Below are 27065 nucleotides of genomic sequence, written 5' to 3'. Positions count from 1 at the left end.
GAACTTTGACCATGATCTTTGTTCTCTTTTGTAAGTCATGATTGTTCCAAACTCGTCTGTGAAGCCTACCAAAGGCATAGGTTGATTTGGCAAGTCTGCACTCTTACTTCCTTGTCAATTTTGGCATCTGAAGATATAGTGCATCCTAGGTATGGATACTGCTGCATTATAATGAGCTTCAAATGATTGACAAAGATATTAGGACAGAAGAATGACAAACACAAAAACAGGATATTGAAATTATTATAATATATATAATAATAATGTAGGAATGTAATCCTAGCCCAACAACAAAAAAATCTGTTGCTGGAGTTGTTTCAATGCTTTTGGAGAGCTGAATCCGAGTATGGTATTTAGTTTTTTTCAAATTGGCTCTAATTTTTGAGATATCCATGTTTCAATTTAGTTTACCATATTTTCTAACGTTTTTGACCTTCTCTTTATTTAATGGACAAACAGATCTTTCGATCATGACTTTGTAAACTGCTCTTTAATTATAAGATTTGCCAATTCGCCTAGTGATTGTTCAGTCCCCGAAAAATCAAATCATTCTAGCAAAAGGTTTCATATATGTTCAATAAACTGACCTGGGCTTTTCATGTTGTTTAGGCTTTGCTTCACAAAATCTCTGTCATTACTTGGTGTAGTTATAACGCTTAAACTGGGCTAGCTTCAATCTGTCGTAGTCCAGTGGATGCATATTGTTTAAGCTTTAATAAACAGCTATCTAAATTCTAAATCATCTGTTTCATTGACGAATGACTTTTTTCTCTTTAGCTTCTAGTTGTGCTCTTTTCTCTTCAGCTTCACGTTGAGCTTTTTTATCTTTTAGCTACGCTCTTTTCTCTTCAGGTTCTAGTTGTGCTCTTTTCTTTTCAGCTTTACTTTGAGCTCTTCTCTTCAGCTTGTAGTTGCACTCTTTTGTCTTCAGCCTTTGGTACAGTTTTCCTTATTTTATGAGTAGCTCTTCTTTTCTTTCATCAGCTTCTTGCTGAGCTTTTTATCCATAATCTTGCGATATTCTTTTATCCAGACCCATTTGTTCAGCCATGCTCTGTAAGTTTTCAATCATTTCAGTTTTGACAATATCTATCATTTTGACTGCTTGTTATTGATTTATCTATCAAAATATGCTTTGTTTGATCCCAGACGTGCCCCCGGAATGTCACAATTCTTTCTAGTTCTTACATATGTATTATGTAAAGAAACTTTGGAAAGATTGATGATGTAGTTCATTCGGATATCAAATGTTAAACAGTCAAATAAATGGTCAAATAGGTCTACTTGTGAGATGATGGATGAAAATTCTTAAACTGACTAATAATTCATCACATCCAGCACACAAAGAAATCAAATTCTGAACAGCAATAAACTTTTTCGATTTCAAAATAAACATACTCTAGTACATGCATCAGCTACTGTACCATTGGCAATAACTTAAAACTTTCACAATCTATTTAATATTGGTTAGAACTCTACTATCATTTTCAACATACTTTCGTTAGGACTTCTAATTCCCATAATACACAATTCTAACCACAACTCTCAACAAAACTAATAATCATAAAAATTAAATCATACAGCTATTTACAACAGGTTTGCTTGGACCAGAAGCTTTCCGAGACTCGGGTAACATTGCATCATAAAAACTCATTCTTCTGGTCAACAAGTCAAATAGGTTTCCATACTCTCACATACACAAAAACTTCTGGAAAAAGATTTCACAATAAAAGGTTGCATAACTAAAGGGGTGGCCGGTCGATTGGTCGACAGACATTTGGTCGACAGGACATTTGGTAGACAAGACATTTGGTCGACAAGACATTTGGTCGACAGGACATTTGGGTTAGGGTTGGGTTAGGGTTAGTTAACCCTAACCCTAAAATGAATCGTTCTGTCGACCAAATGTCCTGTTGACCAAATGTCTTGTCGACCAAATGTCCTGTCGACCAAATGTCTGTCGACCAAACGTCCTGTCGACCAAATGTCTGTCGACCAATTGTCTTGTCGACCAAATGTCTGTCAACCAAACGTCCTGTCGACCAATTGACCGGGTACCACTAAAGGTTACCATTATCAGATTTGCGCACAGGGCCGTGGAACGTGACGCTCACAATCAGATAAAAAATATTCTTTGGTAAGCAAACACGACCTGACAACATTGGACACACTCAGCAATTTTGCAGGATTGTTTACTGTGGAATAATAATATAGAGAACATAAAATAATGAAATTAGCGGTTATCACCAAACATGTAACTGCACTTACCAAACTTTTATGAGCTCCACATGTTTCTCATTATATTGATGTCACAAGAATTCACAAAATCATCCATCACAATTGTTCACATTCTAGTTGTCTTGACACATATGAATATAAAATGACTAAACTGTACAGTGCACTGAAATCAGACGCACACGGATTTCACTACAAAACTACTGTGCACACAACATGTTCACTAAAAGCTAAAGAGTTTCCTTCCTTTAATCGGCTGCTGACGTTTTTAAATAAAAAACTGTACAGAAAAACACTAGTTAACTTGCTTGCAAAAACAACCTGTCATTATCAACTTCGAAAAGTCACGTAGCAGAATACGACCACAATAACTAAAATGTTGTAACCGCAACTAAGAAATAACAATAAAAATAAAGGGTTTAAAATTTCATACAGTTACTATCGGTCAATAATCGTCGAAACACCATAACAGAATTACACAATAAAATAGTTCACCTATTCAAGAACATGAATGCAGCCTGCCGCCCAAGCTACGCATCTTGATTGTGACAGTTAGCAAAAATGTATTTTGTTAGAATATATATATACACATCATTACAATGAAAAAAAAGTTCAAGTCCTTCAGTGTTTACAATTCATTTCCAAGTGAAGATGAAAAAAGTTCAGTAAGTACTGTAGTGTAGACTTTTGAGTGAGAAGTTGTGCTGTTTTGTAGGAAAAATGTAGAGATGGTAGAAGTAGGGGATTGCTCACTCAAAAGTAAGGTGGACAACTGGAGGGTCATAATGTTATGACAAAATTTGATGCAACTACAGCTTGATGTCTACTGCCATATGTCGTATACTCAGGTGCAGTCTATATGACCTGCCCACATGTGTACAAAGTGTGTATCGCCAAAATAAATCTAGGAAATATGTGATATCGTGTTTATTTAATAGTATTCAAGTCATGATAATGCAGGGGTAGACTTCATGCAACACCGGTAACGGTAGGTAGCGTCATACTGCTGCAGTAAGGTTTTGCAGGTTTTCTAGCACTCAAAATTTTAACCAAATATAGCAATTCATTTGAGGAGAATGAATTTACCTAAAAGCAAAGAAAACGTTGTGCAGTTTTGCTAATTTTTGAACTTCTTAGTGACCCTCCAGCTGTCTATTTCGCAAGAAAAATCAGTGAGTCGTCCCGGTATTCCACTGTCCCTAGAAAAATGTTAGACAAATATAATACTTTTACAGTTGAAAAATGGTAAAGAGTTATGCAAACAGCTTGTACAGAAGAAAGAATTATCAGGCTGAGTTAAGTTTACATACATACAGTAAGTTACGTTTAAGATGATTAAACAAATTACACTTACTGCAGGAGGTGAACTACTGGTTGTTGCGAATAACTTTCTCACAGATGTTGCGTGTAAGCAAAAAGAATATGGACTTAGCTGTGAAGAAGTCAACAAAATATGATGTTTAAGATACAGCCTACTGCTGAGTATACCAATATGCAGGAAAAAAACTGCATGCTAAAAATTGAACAATAACCAAAATTATATTATCAATAGTTATCATAAGAAGATAACGATAACATATCAATAAAAAGTTTAACGAGACAATTACACATTAAAGTTGAGGTTGACTTGAGGCTTTAAAGTTATTGTAATATACTCCATGCTGACTTTGTTAAATGCTAATAAAAAAGGAATACTTTTCTGTACTGCATCTAAAAATAGGTTTCAACATTTCAAATCTGAACAGTTATGAAGCATAATGTACCGGTATGGAAAAATATCATTTAAATAATTGAAATTAATATTGCTTATCTTTGTTATATCATCTTCCGATTGAATCCAATGCTTTTTATCCTGGACTTATACGTAAAATTTCTCGGTGAATGTGAACACATTACTTTTTCCCTATTTCTCTTTGGCCTGATTCAGAAATTCCAGCCTTCTTTTGGTTAATAATTTAGTAATGGCCATCTTGGTTCTTTTTAGTTTGCGTTTTGTGTTGAAGATCAGATCCTGGGTTGACCGTCTAGTAAATTTGACAGTTATCGGTACATTTTCAGTTTTGTTAGATAAAGTTTCGTTCCAACTTATGTCCCAATGTCTCATGTTTAAGTCTAACTAACATTTATAATTTGTGTTACAAAATTGTTAACATAAATAGCATTCTGTCTGGTTAAAGTTGTAACCGCTCATTGTAAGTTAGGCAAGCATCAACACCCCCAACCTTGTGTACAAGTGTGGAGACTCGGCCACAGTGGTTAATGCACAAAAAAATTAAACTAAGCAACAGCTTTGTTCAAATACTGTTTTGCGTGTTTGTTTGCAGTTCTGTTTTATGTAATCATGTGTAATGTGATTCTTTGTTTTAAATCTTGTTGGCTTAACAATGCAAAAACTTTGAAAATTGCTGTTAATGTTATGTTTTCTTTTTGTACACTATCATCTCTTAAGTGTATATTTTTTCATTATGTTTACAAACATTTTTCATTCACTGGCATTGTCATTTGAGTCAAGTGGTAAGAACACTGGCACAGCACTCGAAAAGTTAGACACTGCTCAAGAGCATTTGGCTGCGTTTTTGGCAGGGCACTTGAAAACATATATACCTGAAGGAAGGTTACCCAAACATGGGCTTTCTTGCCCTCCTGGCTACTTAATCTAAATTTTCAACTATTTGGTGTCAGCTTAGATACGACAAATAAGGCTTCTTTCATGCTCTGCATGATTGGTGACATATTGCAGAGAAGTGTAAGCTTGTGTTGCACCTTCACTCATTTTGCAATCATGAATGTTTTGATTCAGCTCATGGCAAGCGATGTTGATGACGTAGAGAAGGAAGAAAGAATTCGTCAGATTCGAACCTCACTTGCGTTTGATTGGTTTTGCCAAAAACGCTTCCATGATTCCCTGCATAACTTCGCTGAACTTCAAATAGGTTTGTTGTTTTGCTACTATTATTATTCCTATTACCTCCACACTTTTTTTTGTTTAACATCAATAAATTTTATTTAACATATGGTATTGGCAAATATTAGGTACCTATCTGACAAGTTTTGCACAATGAAGTTTTATGAGATAATGGTAGTAGTCCAGTTTTAATCCGGTGATGTCCCCGTTACCGAGGGTGGCCGGATTTACCTCCAAGTGACGCAATTGCCTTCACACCCTGCCTCCACATCGATCTGTCTAACGCGTCCCTTCTTGTCAAGCCCACCTTGCTGCTTTCCTCCTCAGTTTGCGCTTCCTTGGGTCTTCCTTGTTTTCTACGATCCTCCACTTGCAACTCCGCCGCTCTGCTTAAAACATCATATTCATCCCTTCTCAAAACATGCCCATACCACCTCACTCCATTCGCTTTCGCTAACTCATCAACATTCTCATTCAACCCAAGCAAGTTAATAAGTTCTTCAGTATTCCTTTTGTCCATCAGTTTCACATCACACATTGGTTTCACCATTGCTCTCAATTCGTTTTCTCGTAAACACCATGTCTCACTTCCGTACAGCATTGCAGATCTCACACTACTACCACTACAGTATCATAGCCGATGCGGCCTTTGATGAACTAGATCAGTGGTTCCCAACCTGGGGTTCGCGGACCCCTTGGGGGTCCGTGAGAAAACATTTGGGGGTCCGTGATTACCCTGATAAATTTTGAAAAACAAACGAAAAGCGATCTTTTTACTTTTATTTTTCTCTTTAAATGCAAATGTGTCAAGCTCGCGAGAATAAACTGTATCGCCACACTCCACAGTACCGGTATGTATTAAAATAAATGTATGCTGCTGCCTACAGTGTGTACATTGACCTTAAACTACATCTACCACAACGCACGTCAATTACATTCTCATGATTAGAGATCAAAAGAGTTATTACCCATTGAATTTCATTCAAAAACTGTGGAAGAATTTTGGTGTTCACAACTGCAAACCTACCCATTCTTGGCAAAGCAAGCGATTATTGTTTTGTTACCATTCATAACCACTTACCTTTGCGAGGCAGGATTCTCAGCTCTTGTTACAATAAAAACTAAACATCAAAATCGCCTGGACGTTGAAGTTCACATGCGTGTTGCATTGCCAAAAACTCAACCACAGTTCAGTCGTTTAGTTCAGGAAAGGCAACAACAGCCCTCTCATAAATTTGCTTACGTTGAAAAAGTTTCGGCATGGCACTTTGGGTCACCTTAATACTCAAATACTGCTGACATTTCTTGAACAATTCATTCATTTTCTTAATTGAGCAACTATTTAACCTGATATTTGCCGCAGGAGTCATAACGGCAATGCAATATGACACAGTACAGTAGTTGAGTAGCATAATTATTACAATAGTCAATAGCATGTTAATTGAGTTTCAGGCAAAATTTAGGTAGAGGTCCGCAGAATTAATAATTTGTCTAAAGGGGTCCGTGACAACCAAAAGGTTGGGAACCACTGAACTAGATGCTCAGCTCGTAAATTATTCCAATGTTCCCTTTGTTGTGCAGTGTCCCAAAGTGTTTTTGGTTGGCGGATTGATGTATTTCGTTGAAAATTAGATCGTTGCCTGCCACGAGCACGTCTCCCGAGAAAGTGACCGCTTAGACAAAATTTTTCGAATTCTTCTTTTCTGATGATGTCACCAAGAAATTTGAGTTGCCTTTGAGTTATGTTGTTCAATAGTTCCTTATCTTGATGTACCTGGTTTAAAACTTCTGCATTTGTGATGTGATCAGCATATGAAATCCTGAGCAGATATCACACACCTAGTATAAATTCTTCCTCTCATTTTCAACTGAAATCTTCTACCACATAACAGCTCTCGACACTCTCTGAATTTCACCCAACCAAACCTTACTCTTGCAGTCACTGCCGCTTCACAACCACCACTGGCATTCAATCTATCTCCTAAATAGCAAAAGGCATTCACTGATTCAACTTCGTCATTCAAATTTTCAACAGGACCAACCATTCCTTCTTCAATCTTCTTGCATCTTTCACATTCAAAACCATCTCCGGATCTGCATGTCACTCTCTTCATCTTTGCACATCTTCCATGCACCCACTTCCTCTATTTCGTTAACATAACAGAATTTGCCATCACTCTTCTTCCACATATGCCACATAGGTCAATTTTGCTCACTGTGATTTCCCTTTCCGTTCCACTTATTACAACCTTTGTCTTTTTAATGTTGACACACATTGCATACATTTACATTGAAGTGGCTCCTTCCACTTCTCAAGTTTCTCTCTCACATCTTCCATTGTGTCACTCAGCAAAACCAAATCATCCTCGTATACAATAGTATCTCCATCAATAAATCTTCTCTTAAACATTCGGTAATCACATCAATCACAATGGCAAAGATTAGAGGAGAGATGACAGAACCCTGGTGTACACCCACCTTCACCGAAAACTCGTCTGAGAGAGCAGATCCAACTCGAACTCTTGTCCTTGAACTCGTACTCTTGACAGGACATAGTGAACTGGTGAAATTAACTGCATACAAACGATAAGTCCACAGACATTATTAAAACTCTCATTAAAACCATGGAAAAAACTTTTTTTTATCATAATTTGAGATTAAAATTTTATGTTTAGAGCTAAATGAGCAAGAGCATGTAATTATGAATGCACCACTAGTATGAAAGATTGTTACAGTCATTAAACTTAGCCCAGACTGCAGACAGACTCCATTTTATCGGTACACGACCTAATGTTGCGAGCATGAATGGCTTGATCCCTATGCCACAAGACATGAATGACGGAAGTCTTGAATGACACAAATGACGCAAGCGCTGAACGCTGCAAGACACGAATGACACAAGATCCAAATTCTACAATACATGCATGACATGAAACTTGGGCTATTTCTTGCAATTGTAACAATGGCTACGTTGGCCTACCTAAAATTTTAATTTCTTATCATCTTGGATAGGTTCACTGTTATTTATTTATTTTTATTTTTCACAATTAGCCAATTATAATAATCATTGATGAGTTTAGTGGTGGCTGCTTGACTTGAAGACCTTGAATGGTTTCATCACAGCCTCCCGCTGCTGTGATGCTATTATCATTTTCTTTTTTTAATTGTAATCTTTTTAACAGTTTTACTGTACGTTGTGCTTTGATTTATCACGTGCATCTTTTTTGCATCAGTCAATAAACATTTATCTATCAATGGATCAACACACTTAACTGTTTCTGAAATTTATTTTATTTTGACGGTTGCTCCTGAAGACAGTCAGATGAAAACGTGCAGTTTCGAGCTATGAGAAACATTCTACTCAATTCAAAAACTTTTTAGCTTGATAACCATTGGTTGGGAAAGTTCAGTTATGAAGCTGCTCATAAAAATAGAATATAACACCCTTAACTTGGCAAGATGCAAAAGTACCTAACTTGCAACCTAGGTATGTTGATTGTCACGTAGATCCTATCCACGTCATCGGCCTTTATCCTGATCTCCTTCACCAGCGTTTCCAGACATCAATTCGTTTTCCATCTCCTCCTCCAGTCATCACTGATTTTGAGCTTGAAAATGCTTTACAATCATTGGTAGAATTCCTTACTCAGGTCAGTGATCACTCATTTTTTGTTATAAATTGATGCTTTTGTTAAAAATGTTCCATTTGAAAAAGTCTTGGTATTTGTCGTAGTTGTTTCTGCTTACTACATTAACTTTAAGTTTAAGAACCATTTGATATTGAGCAATTTTGTTGAGGTGTAATATGTTTACACTGAAACTACTGATCTAAATAGTGCTATTATTTTTTTAATTGTTTGATTTTCTCCAGAAGCGCAATGAAACATTGAAGCTAGCGACTGTGAAAAACTTTCCAATTGTTAAGGGAGGAGCAACTGAAGAATCACGGGAAGTTCTTTTGCAGATCATCGACACAACCTTGCTCAAATGCTACCTTAAAGTACAGTTGAAGACTGTAATTTTGTAACTATGATACAACAATCAAATTTGTTTTGGTAGCTGGTACCGTTTGAGATAATGCGGTGCAAGAGCACAAATGAGTGGCAAAATAAGCAGTGAAGGATCAGTCCTAATAACAGCAGATTATCAATTTTCTCTTTACCTAACTGCTTGATCAGTGCCATGGTATGCTATTGAAATGGAAACCTTTTGAGGTGGGCCACAGATCTATTTAAAAAATGGCTAGATTTATTGAAAAAATACTTCCAATCAAAAAATAAAGAGCCAACAATGTAGATATTAAACTCATGTTCAGCAAACAAACGTTTCGAAAACTATACTTTATCTTCAGTGCTATAAATGTAAGAAATCCCGGATGCCTTATAGCAGGGGTCACCAAACTACGGCCCGTGGGCCAGAACCGGCCAGCGAACTGATTTCATCCGGCTCACCACGTGCTGCGGAAATAACAGCTGCTTTGCTTTTTTATGTAATAGAGACTTCTTTGTTAAAATTGTTCGTTCTTATAGTTCATTGTTGTATGTTGAATTTGTACATTTTTCCACCAGGCAGCCTACATGCTGGTGTTCTGTTTTTATCATTAGGCCACCACAAATGGGGACAGCCTAGGTCAAATTTGGAAAGATGTAATGTTATTTCAAGAGCACTATGTCCTGTAGTGTATCACAGCAGGGGATAACTTTTCCAGCAACCTTTCGATTTTCATCACAACTTTGCTATTCCACCGCTGACTTTGTTATTTATTGTACTCAATGAAGATTCTAAGTAGTTGTATATCTTTTCACAATTTGCATCCGGCCGCAGCTGTTAATCCGGCAGCAATCCGGCCCTCAGAGAAAAAAGTTTGGTGACCCCTGCCTTATAGTTTTAAATTCCGCCTGATGTCACAAGGACTAATCAACAAGCTATTATGAGTGAAAAAACGTAATAGAACTCAAGTTTTTATGAAATGATATGTAACAGAAGTCAAGAGTTTGATGAAGCAAAGTATCTCTGTCACAATCAATATGCGAAGCCTCACAACAGGCTACATTATGTTGTGACCGAGTCTTGATTCTTGACTTGATTTGATTCTTGTTGACGAGTCTTGATTCTTGACTTGACTTGATTCTTGACCGATTCTTATACTATATGTTATTATCGATTACTGTCCTGTAGTAACCTCTGATTGCGAAATTTTTATTATGTGACGTATTTCCAGAACATTCTACCGTACATGCAAATCTGGAAGCTTCTTTAGCTTGCTTCTCACATTTTACCAGGTCTAAGGATTTATGACGTCATAAAGATGTTTACCAGTAGTAAAACTTGACAGAACAATGAGTTCTTATGATGTAAAACTTTCGTACCTTCTCGAAGTTACTAGACGATCAAACCTGCTATGAATAATGGCGTAATTTGCGTAATTATTGTAGATTGTAGTTGTAGATGATGGAGAGATTATAGTGAGATTATTGTTGATTAAGAGTTGAAGTTATTGAATACGAGTGAATGAGAGTTGGTGCTATTATAAATTGTGATCGAGATTAGACTTATATGAAGAGCTGTGGGTGAAATATGTTAAAGTCGATTAATAGTTACAAGCGTTGGAATCTATTGCTGTTCATTTGATTATTTGCTGGAAGAGTTGATTCGTTTATTAAAGTCCTTCAAGAATTTTCATTTCACAATTAGAACTATTCGACCATATCTAAGTCTCTTTCCTGGTAAGAGATGGAAAGAATCGCTACAATCTCAATTATAGCGATAACCTATAATTGCAGTTAACATGGGAAATATTTTAACATGAATCCAAATCAATCGCGATGCACAGAAAATCAATAAATTATATAAGGTCGCAACTACCTAATAGAATGGTGAACAAGAACAAATATAGCATTTTGAACAAATATAGTAAGGTTAATTGGCATAAATGTGCTATTTTGTGATAAGACTTTTTGAAAAACAAATTACAGACAACGAGATGGGTGAGACAAATCTAAATAAGTGTTTTATGGTCTATCAGTTCAACAGTTAAATAAATACAATGGCACAGATGCCAAGTCCAAGTTCAATTGCAGAGATGTTTCTTTGATGAATAACGTTTCTAAAATTTTTAATTTCCTTGTGTCCTCTCCTCTCCCTAAAATTTCAACTTCTTTAAAATTAATCATGTGGTCTGTGTTGGTGCACAAGTGGTTTGTAACCTCAGAGTCTGATTGTGATTGAATTTTGATTGTTAGGCTTATATTTTAATTTTGATTGTTAAACATAACTGCTTCTTGTTTGTATTTCTTTGTGTATAATTCATACGTTGTCCAATGGTAACCATATTGTTTTCAAACCTAAAACATACACTAGTCATAAAAATCATCATTTTGCAGACAAATGATGCATTGGTTGCGCCTCTCTTACGTCTTCCTGACAACAACTGCATCATTGCTGAAGCGGAGGAAGTCCTCGTGAAATCTAACAAAGTACGAGAACTAATTGAGTTCTACAAAAGCAAGAAGATGCACACGAAAGGTATAATAAGTTGCAAGAAGTTTTTTTTGCTTTTTCATTCCTAGTCAATACAGATTAAGTGTTTGACTGATATCGAAGCTGTGTCTGTGGATTGAAGATTTTGATTAAGTAGACGGCATGGGAACCACTTATTATGTCTACCTTTATTGTTTTTATCGTTGTCGTCGTCGGGAGAGGCTCAGGGGCCGAGGGTCTATCCTTTTACCACCCCAGATTCACGGTGTTCCCGGACTACACTGGAAGGCTATTTAGTCAGGTCAATATATGGTTTGACCCAAAAAAATTCCTACAAAAGGTTTTCCAACGTTTTTTTGTAGTATTTATCATCAAGAATGATATATTAAAAATCTAGGAGAATCAGAGCACCGGAAAGTTGTCATTTTCAAGATGGCCGCCAAAACAGTAATAATGACAATAACTCACTTAATATTAGCAGTGGGCTATAAATGGGCAATTTTGTGTTTTGCTTTAGGTACAGTTTTTTGTGTTCCATTTAGCCTATCTCAACATAAAATGACAAAATTTTTGGTCTGAGTTCCAAGAAAAAAGTGTGCAGGACAAAAATTCAAAATGGCCGCCATTTTCCCCAAAAAATCACGTTTTTAGCCATAACTTGGTCATTTTGGGGTATTTTTACCTGGTTGGGATGTCTTACCCTATGTTTGTGGGGTCAGACAATCTGTTTAAGCAATAATAAGTAGGCTTTAGCTTTTACGTGTAGAGTTATAATATAGTTTGACAAAATTACCCACTTTTTTAAACTTATTTTGTGGTTTTTATTTTGATCATCAACAGATTACAAACGGTATGAAATTGTTCTGCCTTCAGCTAAATCTATAAACAACTTCAAACACACAAAGGCACTCTGTCAGGAAGTAGCAGCTGCAAATGCCTGCGTAAATAAGAAGCCCACAACAAAAGTAACTCTACACTTTGATACTACACAGAGAAGTAGGATAGACAATGATTGGCCTTGTCTCATGTTAAATTTTCGTGCCGATGATGACTAAACTGAATTTAAGATGATCTCTCTACGTCCTCTCTTCTTTGCATTTGAAGATAGAGACTAAATAGTTGCCCTTTTATGTTGAGACGACCTGAAGAGACTACAGGTAGCTGCCAATGACCCTCGCTGGACTGCAGTACGTCTGTGGGAGCAGATTGATGCCCTCATGACAGCTGCCACAAGCTAAAATCTCAAGATTGAGATAGGTATTGCAGAACAACTTGCATCAAAGTATGTGCCATATCATTTTCTTTGTAACTTTCACACATGTGAATGGTTCGATACAGACAATCTCAAAGCTGTGGCTGCTCTCGAAAACAAAATTGGTCTTTGTAAACTCATTGTAAAGAGAGAGCTAGCATTGCAGGCCTACCTCTGGCAAAACAAATCTGTGGTTGAAACTGCTCTGGCAGCTCTTTTAAAGCTGGTAGCCCATGAGGGAGATGGCAAAACAGCAACTTTAGCAGAACAGTTTGATTTGATTTTAGAGAAAGCTGGAGTATATAAGTCATTTAGCTTCTACAAAGAGCGATGTTTTACCCGACGACTTGGATGTCAGGCAGATGCAGTCTATGATTGCATTCCGTACATGAAGCAGTTACTTCCCAAGACACCGCTAAATAATCTTGTTCGAGCTTGTAAAATTTACCTTGAGAATGATTTCATCGTAGCAGGATTAAAAGCACTTGCAAATTTTACATGCTGAGTGACAATGCCCTTTCTTAACTGTGTAGAATGAGCTGACCAGGATTTGTTAATTGACATCCTTCCTCAGCTCTGCAGTGACCTTGCTGAAAAAAAGACACACACTCTTCCAGACTACCATGTAGAATGGAGACATGTGAAAATGGAAGACAATGCTCCACAAAGCGATCTTGATCATTTTCTTCTTGGAGAGATGTGCTTCCAGGCTGGAAAAGGAGTAGAACTGCAGTGCAAGCTTTAGTATTGGGGTGTTGATCTGAATGCTGCTCGAGCAACTCCTCTCCATACACTGGTATCAGACCAACAAAAAAACCTGCCGACAAACAACTTGAATGCAGAGAGGTACTTGGCTGAGTTTGCTTCACAATCGGCAAAAACACTCAAAGAGGATCAAATATGACCTTATGCTATCAGAAAGACAGATCAATGAAGTTGAGCGGTCAACCAGTAGGCCTACTATTCTCAAACAACTAGATTTAATGGAGGTGACCTGAAGCAACAAGCAGAAAGAGAAGAAAAAGCAAAGGTTGAAAGATAATTTACAAAAGAAGGTGAGAGCCAGTGATTTTATTGACCAACTCGTTGTGAAATGTAAAAAACATGGAGGCCCTTTTACGGTTATGCGTCAATTCAAAGCTGATAATTCAAAGCGGTCAATTGAAAGCCGATAATTCAAAGACTACAATTCACAGTGGTCAACTGAAAGCCGGCAATTCAAAGTTGACGATAATTAATCCGCTTGATTGGAAAAGTCGATATTGAAATTCATTATTCTTACTGTGATATGATAAGAGTACGAGCACGTACTGTACTCAAAATTCCATCGTTTCGCAATGCTGAAGTTAGTCAGAAGTCGAACAATGAGTGGTATGGATGTTTCTTTCACGAAAACGGAAAGAGGAAAGAATAAAGTTTGACATGGCGGCTACTGCTATAATCACGACAGGGATAGTAAGCTTGGTGAAGGGTTAAGCTTCTGGTTGTGTAAAGAGTATTGGACAGAGAAAAAGTGCAAAGCTAGAATGCATGTCTGCAATGAAAAGGCAGTGAAATTTGTTGGAGAACATATTACGCTCCAAATGGTCAGCGTAAGCAGGTTCTGGACGTTTGTGCCCAGGTTAAGTTACAGGCAGCAACATCTTACGCTACAACTCAGCAAATCATTACAGAGGCAACAGCAGATTTGAATCAAAATGCAGCAGCTCAAATTCCTGAGAAATGTGTTTTGAAACGCAGCATTCAGCGAACCAGAAGGCAAGTACAAAATATTCCTGTGGAGCCGTCAAATGCTGAAGAACTGGTAATTCCATTAGAATTCAAGAAATTGGATGATGGTACTGTGTTTCTGCTTTATGATTCTGGGCCTGGAAATGATCGCATATGCATCTTTAGTACCCGGCGTAACCTTGAACTTCTCTCTCAGAGTCAAAGCAATTTCTCTTATGGAACGTTTATCACAGCTCCAAGCCATCTCTTTCAACAGCTATATACCATCCATGCTATTGAATTAGGCGCAATTGTACCTCTTGTCTATGCTCTTCTTCCAAACAAAGCTGCTCAAACCTATTGTCGACTTTTGCAGGCTATAAAAACCTTCGACCTCAAATAAATCCAATGTCCTGGATGACAGACTTTGAGAAGGCTGCAATCAATGCCATTCAAGACAATTTTCCCGCAACTTCAATGACGGGCTGCTTTTTCCATTTACAGCAATGTGTTTGGCATAAAATACAGCAATTTGGATTGGTAGCAGCTTATAATAAAGATGATGGAAAGTTTGCAATGAGTGCTCGGAGCCTGGCAGCACTAGCTTTTGTACCAGAACAAGACGTTGAGAATGCATTACAAGCCATAGTGATAGATGAAGAATTTGATCACCGAATTCAACTTGGATTGGTCGACCAACTCGCCACAGGCATCGAAGACCTGCTGTGTTCTCAAATGAACTTTGGAATGTTTATCCGCGCACTTTGCGTGGAGAGCATCGCACCAACAATAGCATTGAAGGGTGACATAGACGTTTTCAATCAACTGTCGGTTGCTTTTGTCCGTCCATCTTTCGCTGCATTAACGCTCTTAAGAAAGAGCAAAAACATAACAAAGCCCGAATGGAACGTCTTGTGGCAGGCCACAATCCTCCACCGTGAAAAAGGAAATGTGAACAACAAAACAAATGGATTCTTCGTGCTGTGCAACAGTATGATGCTCAGAAAACGGCTCAGTATCTGCGTGGAATTGCTCACAACTTTGGCATGTAGTTTTCTTGTGAACTATTTTCGGTTAGAATTGTCGGCTTTTGGTATGTAATTAAATTAAAACTGTTTTCTTGTGAACTATTTTAGGTTTGAATTTTCTGTTTCCTTTCTGTTTTATTTTTTGTTGCTAATATCAGCTTTGAATTATCGGCTTTTAATTGACGGGTTTGAATATTTGTCTTTGAATTGTCGTCTTTGAATCAACGGCTTTGAATTTTCGTCTTTGAATCATCAGCTTTGAATAAACGGCTTTGAATCGTCGGCTTTGAATTGTCGTGCTACCCCCTTTTACATCTGTCCATGAAGTAAAAACGCTTGTTTCTAAAAAGCCACCTGAGCTAAAGACATTCTTAAGACAAGAAATCCAATATCAGATTATCAGAGAGTCACCCACCAACATGATGCAGATGTCAGTAGCGATCTTTACCAAGTCAACAAGGTATCCCAAGAGGTGATGATAGAGAACCTCACTGTACTCCTTGGAGATGATTTCCAAGTTGAGGAAGCAGTGGTCTTCCCTTGTGAAGAGGTAAAGAGGCAGAGGGTCAGGATAAGGAAGGTCTGGTGTTCCAGCCAAACCAATCACTTGTCATCACGGGATGTGGGAGAAAACAAAAGATGATACGCTGGGTTTTACCTCGACGATAATGGGGATGGAACATTTCGAGTGGACCATCTGACGCGTGCAGGCACAGGAGATGAAACTTGGCAGCGACTACCTGGCACTGATGAATCTGATAATTGTTGGAATCACTGAATCTCCGATCCTCTCTGATGTTTCATATTCAATCTACATTGACGTTTCATCTCTAATCCACACTGATCATTTAAGAAATGCTTTTGACTTACTAAATTCTATGCTGTAACTTTAAAAAACTTGTTGTATGAATTTTTTAACATCAAATTACGTATGCTAGGAATTTAACATCGAAAACCACTAGTTTTTTCATCTTCAATTAACAGTGTTAAGACTCAGACATTGCATAATCTGGTGTCGTGTATTAATTTGATTTGTAGATCATAATTACATATTATTTTAAAGTGGCATGGCTAAAAGGGAATTTCAACGCTGGTGGCTTCTCTTCTGGTTATAGCCTTGATGACGTCGTTATTGTGTCATAATGTAGCCTACTGGTATTATTGTTATTGCTTGCAATTGCAAAATTTTAAGCATTTGCTAAACTTATAATGATAGTATTTGATCGCTGTTTTCGGAACAAACTTACCTTAGGTTCCTGAATTTCTAGTTGTCTAGTCTTGATAATGTAATAATAACGTCATAAAAGATGCAATCATGACGAAACTACTTTTGGGAATTGTGAAATGGTTTTAGTAACCGGCACTCCAACTAAAACCAACAGCAAACGACCAACATAGGTTAAAAAGCAATAAAAATGATGACGTCGTAATGACGTTCAGTTCCACACATTGACAAGCTTGTGAAAAAGATGCCGCACCAACCATCTCACTGAAACTGATTTCAATAAATCCATAACTGCATAAAAGATGTTTATAAATTCAACCAGTGAAAATGCGGAAATGTAGCTTTTATTTATTATTTTGTCTCTTATAATCTAGCCAAGCTCGATAGGAAATATAATAAAAGCAGTGATAACATCACGAAAAGACGTTTTTGATTTCAGAAGTTTACATTGGAACATTGAAACGAGATATATCTGGATGTCGGTGAAAATCAAATTTGGTTAAGTTTTGCATGGTATATGCTTTTATTGAACAAACATTTTTGGAGGTTGTGAGGCTACATTGATTGCTCTGAGGCAGTCACAATACAAAAATGGTTGAAAACCACTTCTCTAAGTCTAAACAATTGACATTGTCCCCGTTTACCATTGAGGTGGACGGCGCAAAGGTTTTCTTCAGAATAGAAGTATTGTAATGTTCACTGACTAGGTATGGTACCAGGGTTCTGAATAAAGTATGCCATTGAACTGCACATGCCAAATGTTAAAACTATGCTGGTCGTGCTGTTTTACAATGCCAGATGAATTATATTTATTAATTTAGCTTTCAGATCAGACCTGTTTTTCTCCAGGGAATTTTCTCGAGATGAAATGTTCTGTTTTCCAATGATGAATTTTATTTAAGGTACCATATGAGAACAATTCATCATATTTTTACCCTCTGACGGAAACCAGCTGTACTGATATGTCATTTGTGTGGCAGCGATAGTATTCAATTATTCATGGTCAATTGGTCAGTGATAAATTTACAAAATTGTTACAGCCTTGAATAAATTGCTTGCCGATTTACAAGTTCACACTAACAAAGATGATATTATTGAGGACATGATCGAATATCTCCAACATATCAGTGAGTAGCCTATCTGTTTGGTTAGTTTAGATTGCAATAACGCCACAAACTGCTCAACAATTCATTAATCTAGATAATTATGTGCAGGTGGTGAAGATATTGAAGTCGTTTTTGAGTTTGCTCCTCATCTCCTCAAACTCAACCCTATCAACGCTCTCAAGGTTTGCTAGCTGATTAACAAGTGACTTGTTTATAAAAAAAGAATACCTCCACTAAGAGTAGATGACTTTTGACTGTTAGTGAATAAATTGATAAAATCAATTGTATTGTAGACCATTCGCCAATCGCCACACAACTGTGACTTCATCAGAAACTACATATCCATCGGATTAAACAAGAAAGTTTCAGGTTTTCCTTTGATAAGAATGATATGTACTGACAAAGCCATACTTGTGTGGCAAAAGCTACACAATACCTTTTTATCACTGAATTTAGTGTGATTGCCTACTCTCTATTTCTTTAATGCAAAAATGTCTGAATTGTGTGACACTTTTATGCTTGCGTGTGCTGTGTAGTCATGCGCACAAATCGGTATGACCACATTATCATTGTAGTAGTCCAGTTTTAATCCGGTGATGTTACCGAAAGTGACTGGATCCATCATTCATGTATCGCGACCGGTGATCGCCTTCACAGTTTGCACCCTACTTCCTCATCGATCTGTCTAAAGCATTGATTCTCAACCGCTGCCCTTATCGATGCAGCAAAAGAATTATTATTTGTGCTAGAAAAACTACCCAAAATGGTGACAATATATGACTGTTACATAACTTACGTGCTAGCAAAGAAAATTCCTTATAATAACCCTTCTCCTCACTATGGATACAGAGCAATTAGTTGTGTTTATCAAGGGAGTTATTCCAGACTTTAACAATTGCGAGGAATTCTCACTTTGCCTTCCATTCACGGCACAACAAAAGGGAAGTTATGTTTCATGAATTTTGTTTGTCTTCTAGAAGCACATCTGGACTCGTCAAAGCTGTGGTCAGTGCAACAGATTAGCGTCCTTCCTTGTTAGGGATGAATCAAAGTCTTCATGGACTTGTTGACAGGTGGCGTGAAGAGGATAATTTCACCCCTGTAATGTGGCACCACTGCATTTAACACCAAGAAAATATCATTGTTAAGCCACTGAGGATTTTTAATGTGATAGAAATCGTAACATCAACAGTAAATTGAATTCGTGCAAATGCGCTTGATCATGGCCAACCAAGTTTAAGCAACTTCTGGCAAATATTGAAGGTGACTATGCGGATGTGCTCATGTTCACTGCCGTCGTTTGGTTAAGCCATGTTGTGGTTAAGCCAGAGCACCAAGTCAATGGATCATTCGAAAGTACACCAGCACACTAGGCTAATTAGCGATATGATTGATGAATTTAAAAGTTGCATTAACAGTATTAATTCATTCCTGTCCCTAACAATACATATATGCAACACCTGTGGCAATAGACCAGTGGTTCCCAAACCTTTTTTTAGCTGTTACCCTAATCTCCACCCTGAAGTGAGCGAATTACCCCCACGATCAATTTTCAAAAACAAAGGTGTTTATTGCTATGTATTTCAAAGGGCTAACTATGACAATCAAAATGTAATACAATATTGAATACAAGATAAAAATGCGTGGTAAACATTCAATGCGAAGGTTGGGCCTGGACTTCAGCCGGCAGCTTTGTGATTCTGGGCTTTGTGGTACTGAGGACGATTCTTGGATCGCTTTTAACATCCAGGCGATTGCGCTTCTTTGTCTTTATTCCTAAGACAGTTGAAAATCCTTGTTCACAGCGATGCGTTGTTGAAAAAGATGTCAGGATATTTAATGCACGTGTTGCTAATTAATGTTGGTGCGTCCTGGAGTCTGCTAAACCAGAAGGGTTCCTACCTTTCCCCTTGAAATCAAGTTTCAACACTTGGTTCATTCGGAGAATGATAAATTCTTCTTTGGCCGGAAATTCGTCATCATCCACCTGGCTGTCATCACATGTCAAGGGCTTAGTGTTCCATTGGAGACTAGTCGTGTTCAAATTCGGAAAGTAGTTGTCAATCTTCTTGGCTAGCTGGCCTAAGTGGTCAGCTATGTCCTCCTTCAACGCCGCTGTCAACTTAAGTCCATTGACTTCGAGGTAGGTACATGTCAAGCGTATGAAACTGTGCCTCTTCCAACTCGCTTGTTTTACAATTTAACCTTTACGATAAATGTTGCTACAACTACTTTGGTGTCGATCACACTTACATTCTTGCCTTGAATTAAAAGATTGCCTTTGTTCAATTCACCAAAGATATCAGCCAGATAGCACAGCTGGGAAATCCACTGTTGGTTAGAGAAGTATTCAGCCAAGTCGGACTTCTTTTCTATCAGAAACACATGGACAGCCTCACGAAGTTCGACCAGGTGGGTTATCACTTTGCCACGAGACAGCAATCGTACTTCTGTGTGGTACAGTAATGCTTCGTATCTTTCTCCCATCTTCTTGCACAGTTTCTTGAAGAGACGGTTGTTCAATTCCTTCGCTTTTATAAAGATCACAACCTTCACTTGCTTTGCTGTTTTTAAATCGAGTATCGTTACCCCCCGAAAACTGGCAAATTACCCCCCAGGGGTAATTTACCCCCAGGTTGGGAACCACTGCAATAGACGCAGCCACCACCCCCAATGATTTTCAGCAGTAGCTGCTAGATTGCCATCAGAAGTGAAGCTGACACAAGCATTCAAATACCATCATAATTGTGCCGTTCACTTTCGGAGTCGAGTCCCTGTCCAGAGAGAAAGTATCTTAACTTAATAGCCAATACACTGAAAAATACCCCTGCATTTGGTTTAGCACAACTTACATCTGTGAAGCACTTTTCAGCAAAATGCTTGGTATTAAATCCAAATATCACAACTGGTTAACTAACCATATTATTTCACCAGCTTTTGAGTACTGCATCTTTCAATACTAGCCTACCTCCATTTTGGAAAACTCAGTAAAAGTCAAAGCTTACATCAAGTTTCACATTAAATTGCATTTCTTTTATTGCGGCCCTTTACGAAATTTAGGTTTTGTATTTGACCTCCATGCTGAAAAAGGCTGGGAATCACTGGACCTTGCTGCTTTTCTCCTTAACTTGCCTATTCTACGTTTTCTTGGATCTTCCTTGTTTCCTATGACCCTCCACTCACAACTCCAACGCTCTTCTTAACACATCATTTTCATCCCTTCTCAAAACATGCCCATACCACCTCACTCCATTCACCTTCGCCAACTTATCAACATTCTCAGTCAATCCAAGCAACCCTACTGATTCAACTCAGCCCAACCCAAGCAAGTTTTCTTGGACTATATACAAATAATACCTAACAACTACACAGCATTTAACATAATATAATACCATGAAAATAAACTAAAAATTACAAACGTTTTCGGCTATACTCATGTTAACCCTTATCAAGTTACCAACTGACTGATGTTTTACATAAATTGAAGTTACAAAACCTATCTACATACACAAAAAAATGGAAAAAGAAACGCATAAGAATGAAACGACAAACCAGTGAACACAAAATAAAAAACTTTCACACTGTCCCGTTTATTGGTAAAGAATCCAAACATTTTCTCAAGAATATGTCTAGTTTTATAGAATTGAAGTTCAACAGTTATATTATTCCCATGTATAAAACATTTAAATTGAATTATTTTTAACATAAGTGTGTGACTCTCTCCTTTTTGTGTTCAAATGTCATGTACAAGCTCACTTGTTCGCACGATGCGAACTGTTCATATATTGGTATATCCACGCAACATTTGGCCACGACAGTGAGGGAGCATTTGGGTTTAACTGCTCTCAAAATTAAAAGTACCATTAAAGATCATATACTCGATTACCACATTTGTTCAAACAATGAACCATCACTGTTCAAAGTCTTTTAGAATTGTGCTTTAATGCTTCATCGAATTTGATACTAAAATCTACGAGGCTTTGCTCATAAAATCCTGCTATCCTCGTCTCAATAGGCAGTTAATCGCTGCAGACGCCTCTTATCTGCTAAATGTTTTCATGTAATTTTGTGTCATTGCTGCGTGTTTTTCCTTACGCAATTAAGCGACATGTGATTTTGCCTCTCCTCTGCCTTGTCGTTTCATTCTTATGCGTTTCTTTTTTCGATTTTTTTTTGCGTATTTAGATCAGTTTTGTACCGTAATTTCCAATTATGCAGAACATCAGTCAGTTGGTTACTTGATAAGGGTTAACATGAGTATGGCCGAAAACGTTTGTAATTTTTGGTTTACTTTCATGTTAGTATATTATGTTAAATGCTGTGTGGTTGTTACGCGTTGTTTGCCGTTGTTATTTGTCGAAAACAAAAAATGATGGAATGCAATACAGCATGAGGCCATTTTTGCCTGATTTAAGTATAGCTCTTCTTAAAAGTACTTTTCTTTTTTTGAATCAAAAGTTGGAAGCAGTTATATCAAAGGTCTTAGAATAGTTTGTTGTCACAATCAATGTGCGAGGTCTCGTGACGGGCTGCTTTGTATCTTGACCGAGGCGAGCGTGCTGTTTTATTGGTGGAATTCTAGTGCAATATGTTATTATCGGTTACTGACCTGTAGTAACCTCGGATTGCAAAATCTTTATTATATAACGTACTTTCTAGAACCTTCTACCCTACGTGACAATCTGGAAGCTTCTTTAAACTTGCTTGTTTACGTTTAGTGCAACTTGACAGAACAATGAGTTTCTTATGATGTAACATTACGTAACCTTCTCGAAGTTACTAGACCGAACAACCTTCTATAAATAGTGGTGTAATTTGTGTAATTATTATTATGAGAGTTGTGTTATGAGATTGTTGTTGTGGCAGTGGGTAATAGAAGCAGAGATTATTGTTGATTGAGAGTCGAAGTAATTGAATACAAGTAGATGAGAATTGGTGCTGATATAAATTGTGATCGAAATTAGAGTTATTTGAGAAGCCGTTCGTTAAAGTCCTTCAAGAATTTTCATTATCATTTCACCAGCAGAACTATTCGACATTTAATTGACTGCCTTTCGGTAATATGTCATTAAACTACGTCATTGAACCTTTCCAAGTCTCTTTCCTGGTAAGAGATAGAAAGAAACCGTGACATTCTGGGGGCTCGTCCGGGAATACATAAAACCGAAAGAACAATATATCAACAACAACCTGTCAAAATGGCGGATACTGTCAAAAATGAGATGATCGAAAACTCACGGAGCATGGCTGAACGAATGGGGCTGAGTGGCACTGAGAAGTCTCAGTTTGTGATGGAAGAGTATCACAAGATAATGGACCAAAAAGCTCAGCAAGAAGCTGACGAAAGAGAAGAAAGAAGAGCTGCTCGGGAAATAAGGAAAGCAGAACTTGAAACTGAAGAAAAACGAGCACAACGAGAAGCTGAAGAGAAGAGAGCAGAGCGTGAAGCTAAAGAGAAACGAGTACAGCTCGAAGCTGAAGAGAAACGAGCACAACGCGAAGCAGATGCCGAAGAGAAACGGGTGTAGCGTGAAGCAGAAGCTGAAGAAAGACGACCGCAATATGAATTGGAAAAGTGAAGACTTGATTTAGAAAGACAAAAATTGGACATTGGTGAGCGATCTAATTCTACTAACGATAATGTTCGAAATGTTAATGTGGCGCAAGTTAGACGTCCAGATTTGCCATCATTTGTTGAGGAAAAAGATGATTTAGATAGTTATTTGTTAAGATTTAAAAGATATGCTGCAATAGCCGAATTGGAGAAGTCAACGCGGGCTACTCAGTTAAGCATGTTGTTATCGGGACAAGCTCTTGATGTATATTCAAGACTTTCACTAGAAGATGCCATGGATTACGACACATTGAAGTTAGCTCTGTTGAAACGTTACAATTTTACCGAGCATGGATACCGTCAAAGATTCCGCGAGGCAAAGCCTGAACTAAATGAAAGCCCAGGTCAATTTATTGAACGTTTAAGAACCTTTTGTTAAAATGGTTTGAACTTTCGAGGGCTGAACAATCGCTAGATGGATTGGCAAACCTTATTGTTAAGGAGCAATTCACAGAGTCATGTTCAAGAGATCTTTCTGTTTATTTAATGGAGAGAAGTCCAAAGACTCTAGTAGTCTAGAAGATATAGCCAGTGTGGCGGAACAGTATTTAGTTGCCCATGATGAGAAGTTGTCCACCGAAGAGACAATGTCATGCGATAATGACGAGGAGCAAACAAACAATTTTAAAGGAGATGCTGTTCCAAGAGAAGTACACTGTTTTAACTGTAATGGCTTAGATCATAAGGCTGTTAACTGCCGGAGTAAGACTAACAGAATTCATCAAGATGCAAGGAAGTGCTGCAATCGCTGCAGTAGGCAAGGACACGAAGCGAAGGAATGCAAGGACAAGTCGTTTTCCCTATCCAATCAGTCTGGGAAGAACGGGATAAACACAGACGTTTATCGAGGCGGTTGTGCGATAATGAGCCATGAACCACAGCTTGAGAAGAGACCGGATGAAGGTAATCAGTTGGAGAAGAAAACGGGAAAGAAGACAAAAAAGATGCTTGCGAAAAAGTAATACCTGAAGATTACCTGCCAGTAGTGAATGGAACAGTTGGAAACAAAAAGGTAAAAGTTTTACGTGATACTGGTTCTACGGGTATAATGGTGAGGAGAGATTTGGTTAAAGAAAGTCAATTAACGGGAAAAAATGGCCATTTGATGTCGATTAATAACACTTCAATCCAAGGACCGTTAGCGAAGATATACATCGAAACTCCGTATTGTAGTGGGACTGTGAAAGCGTTATGTTTACAAAATCCTTTAGTTGATCATATAATCGGAAATATTACTGAGAGAAATTCTGAAGTTACTTGTTATTCTTGTGGCAAGAATGGTCACTTTGCTCGAGATTGTTCTGCAGATAATCAGCGACGATCTCACGATCACGGATACTACGAGCGCGAAGAACGGAAGAGAGGAGGCAGGCGACAACCATTTGGAGTTTGCTATAGATGCGGTAGACGCGGACATTTCGCCTGGGAATCACAATCAATGTGCGAGGTCTCGTGACGGGCTGCTTTGTATCTTGACCGAGCGTGCTGTTTTATTGGTGGAATTCTTGTGCAATATGTTATTATCGGTTACTGATCTGTAGTAACCTCGGATTGCAAAATCTTTATTATATAACGTACTTTCTAGAATCTTCTACCCTACGTGACAATCTGGAAGCTTCTTTAAACTTGCTTGTTTACGTTTAGTGCAACTTGACAGAACAATGAGTTTCTTATGATGTAACATTACGTAACATTCTCGAAGTTACTAGACCGAACAACCTTCTATAAGTAGTGGTGTAATTTGTGTAATTATTATTATGAGAGTTGTGTTATGAGACTGTTGTTGTGGCAGTGGGTAATAGAAGCAGAGATTATTGTTGATTGAGAGTCGAAGTAATTGAATACAAGTAGGTGAGAATTGGTGCTGATCGAAATTAGAGTTATTTGAGAAGCCGTTCGTTAAAGTCCTTCAAGAATTTTTTGACTGCCTTTCGGTAATATGTCATTAAATATGTATGTAATATGTCAGTAAATATGCAAATATGTCAGTAAATATGTACTACGTCATTGAACCTTTCCAAGTCTCTTTCCTGGTAAGAGATAGAAAGAAACTGTGACATTTGTTGTATCTTAAAATGCTTGATATGTTCAACGAGTTTCCAGAATTTGCTGCTTCGGAACTAGATCACAAATTTGTGATACCTCTTGGTAAAGATACTGCTTCTAAATATTTTGCCACTTTAGCTGACCTTGTGAAGAAAGGGGCGTTCTTCCCGGCTATCAGCACAAGGCTGAGCGCTCACTAGTACAGCGAGCAGCTGCGATTCGCCAACCATAACGGTGTAGCTTCCACGCCAGCCATTCAGACCATCCAATCAACAATATGTTTCTCGGCAGCCGATTTGTAGCAAGAATTGACAGCGATAGACACGTGTTTCACCCATGAGGCTGGGCTGGGCTGGCTACAAATCAGCTGCTGTGAAACATATCGTTGATTGGATGGTCTGAATGGCTGGCGTGGAAGCTACACCGTTATGGTTGGCGAATCGCAGCTGCTCGCTGTACTAGTGAGCGCTCAGCCTTGTGCTGATAGCCGGGAAGAACGCCCTTTTCTTCACAATGTCCTCTGCCCTGGCGCCTGCTGGTTTTGTTGGCTCTTTCTTTGTTTCCACAAAGATAAGAGTTAAACTGACTGGTAAAGCGGTGGTCGAATAAATTTGTGGCAGAATACGGTGCGATACTGATGAGCCCAGCCTCATGGGCGAAACACGTGTCTATCGCTGTCAATTCTTGCTACAAATCGGCTGCCGAGAAACATATTGTTGATTGGATGGTCTGAATGGCTGGCGTGGAAGCTACACCGTTATGGTTGGCGAATCGCAGCTGACCTTCTTGCATTTGAGGCTGCCGCAGATCATGTTTTTACATCCAGGCGCAGCAGCCAATGGATTGTGTGTTCATCGAGCATTGTGAGGTCCACATATCTGTCCTGGGGTCGATATACAGGACAATGGTAGATAATGTGGTGTGCAGTCCGATAATCTGTGCCACGTGCACAAGATGGTGAGTCGGCGAAGCCCCATTGGAACATGTTGCTGTTGAAACGGCCCACCGCAGGCAATTGAGGTTTACCCATTTCTTTCGAGGTAGTTCTGCTCCGGGTGCAATGTTGGTGTTGGGAAGGACTGTAAGTTGGGTTGGTCTCACAACTTCTCTCTCTCCATTCACTGTTCCAGATAGCTGCAGCATGTGGGAAAACGAACGTCGAGATTTCAAGCGCTGGGAGTGACAGTTTAGGACAATCTGGTTGAGGAGGTCCTTGACATAGTTGTAGGACCAGACTGCGTACGTGGTTTTCCCTACGAAGTCTACCTGGAGCGATACCTAATAGTACCGGCAGAAAGTCAGTGGGAGTTTGAAGCAGACAACCAGTGATTATTCTCATGGTGGTGTTGAGGGCAGTGTCAATTTTGCTAGTTTGTATGCTGCGGCACCAAGTGGGGGAGGTGTATTCGGAGGTGCTGTATACAAGTTCAAGAGCACTTGTACGGAGTGTAGATGTGCTAGCAC

General features: G+C 38.3%; 1 protein-coding gene across 4 annotated transcripts in view; it reads left to right on the top strand.

Annotated features, from left to right (window-relative positions):
• Positions 1-27065, top strand: part of LOC145767516 (vam6/Vps39-like protein) — a 178973-nt gene that overhangs the window by 120235 nt on the left and 31673 nt on the right. For 3 of the 4 annotated variants that reach the window (XM_082579353.1, XM_082579351.1, XM_082579354.1), the window contains exons 9-14: positions 5036-5168; positions 8648-8790; positions 9012-9140; positions 11524-11665; positions 17876-17962; positions 18050-18123. In XM_082579353.1, coding sequence (XP_082435479.1) covers positions 5036-5168; positions 8648-8790; positions 9012-9140; positions 11524-11665; positions 17876-17962; positions 18050-18123 — 708 coding nt within the window. The remainder of the gene's footprint in view (positions 1-5035; positions 5169-8647; positions 8791-9011; positions 9141-11523; positions 11666-17875; positions 17963-18049; positions 18124-27065) is intronic. The other variant, XM_082579352.1, reaches the window with a different exon arrangement.

The sequence above is a fragment of the Aplidium turbinatum genome, chromosome 3 (genome assembly GCF_918807975.1).
Source record: "Aplidium turbinatum chromosome 3, kaAplTurb1.1, whole genome shotgun sequence".
NCBI lineage: Eukaryota > Metazoa > Chordata > Ascidiacea > Aplousobranchia > Polyclinidae > Aplidium > Aplidium turbinatum.
Note: the sequence above shows the minus strand (reverse complement) of the source record. Positions and strands in the feature narration are given on the sequence as shown.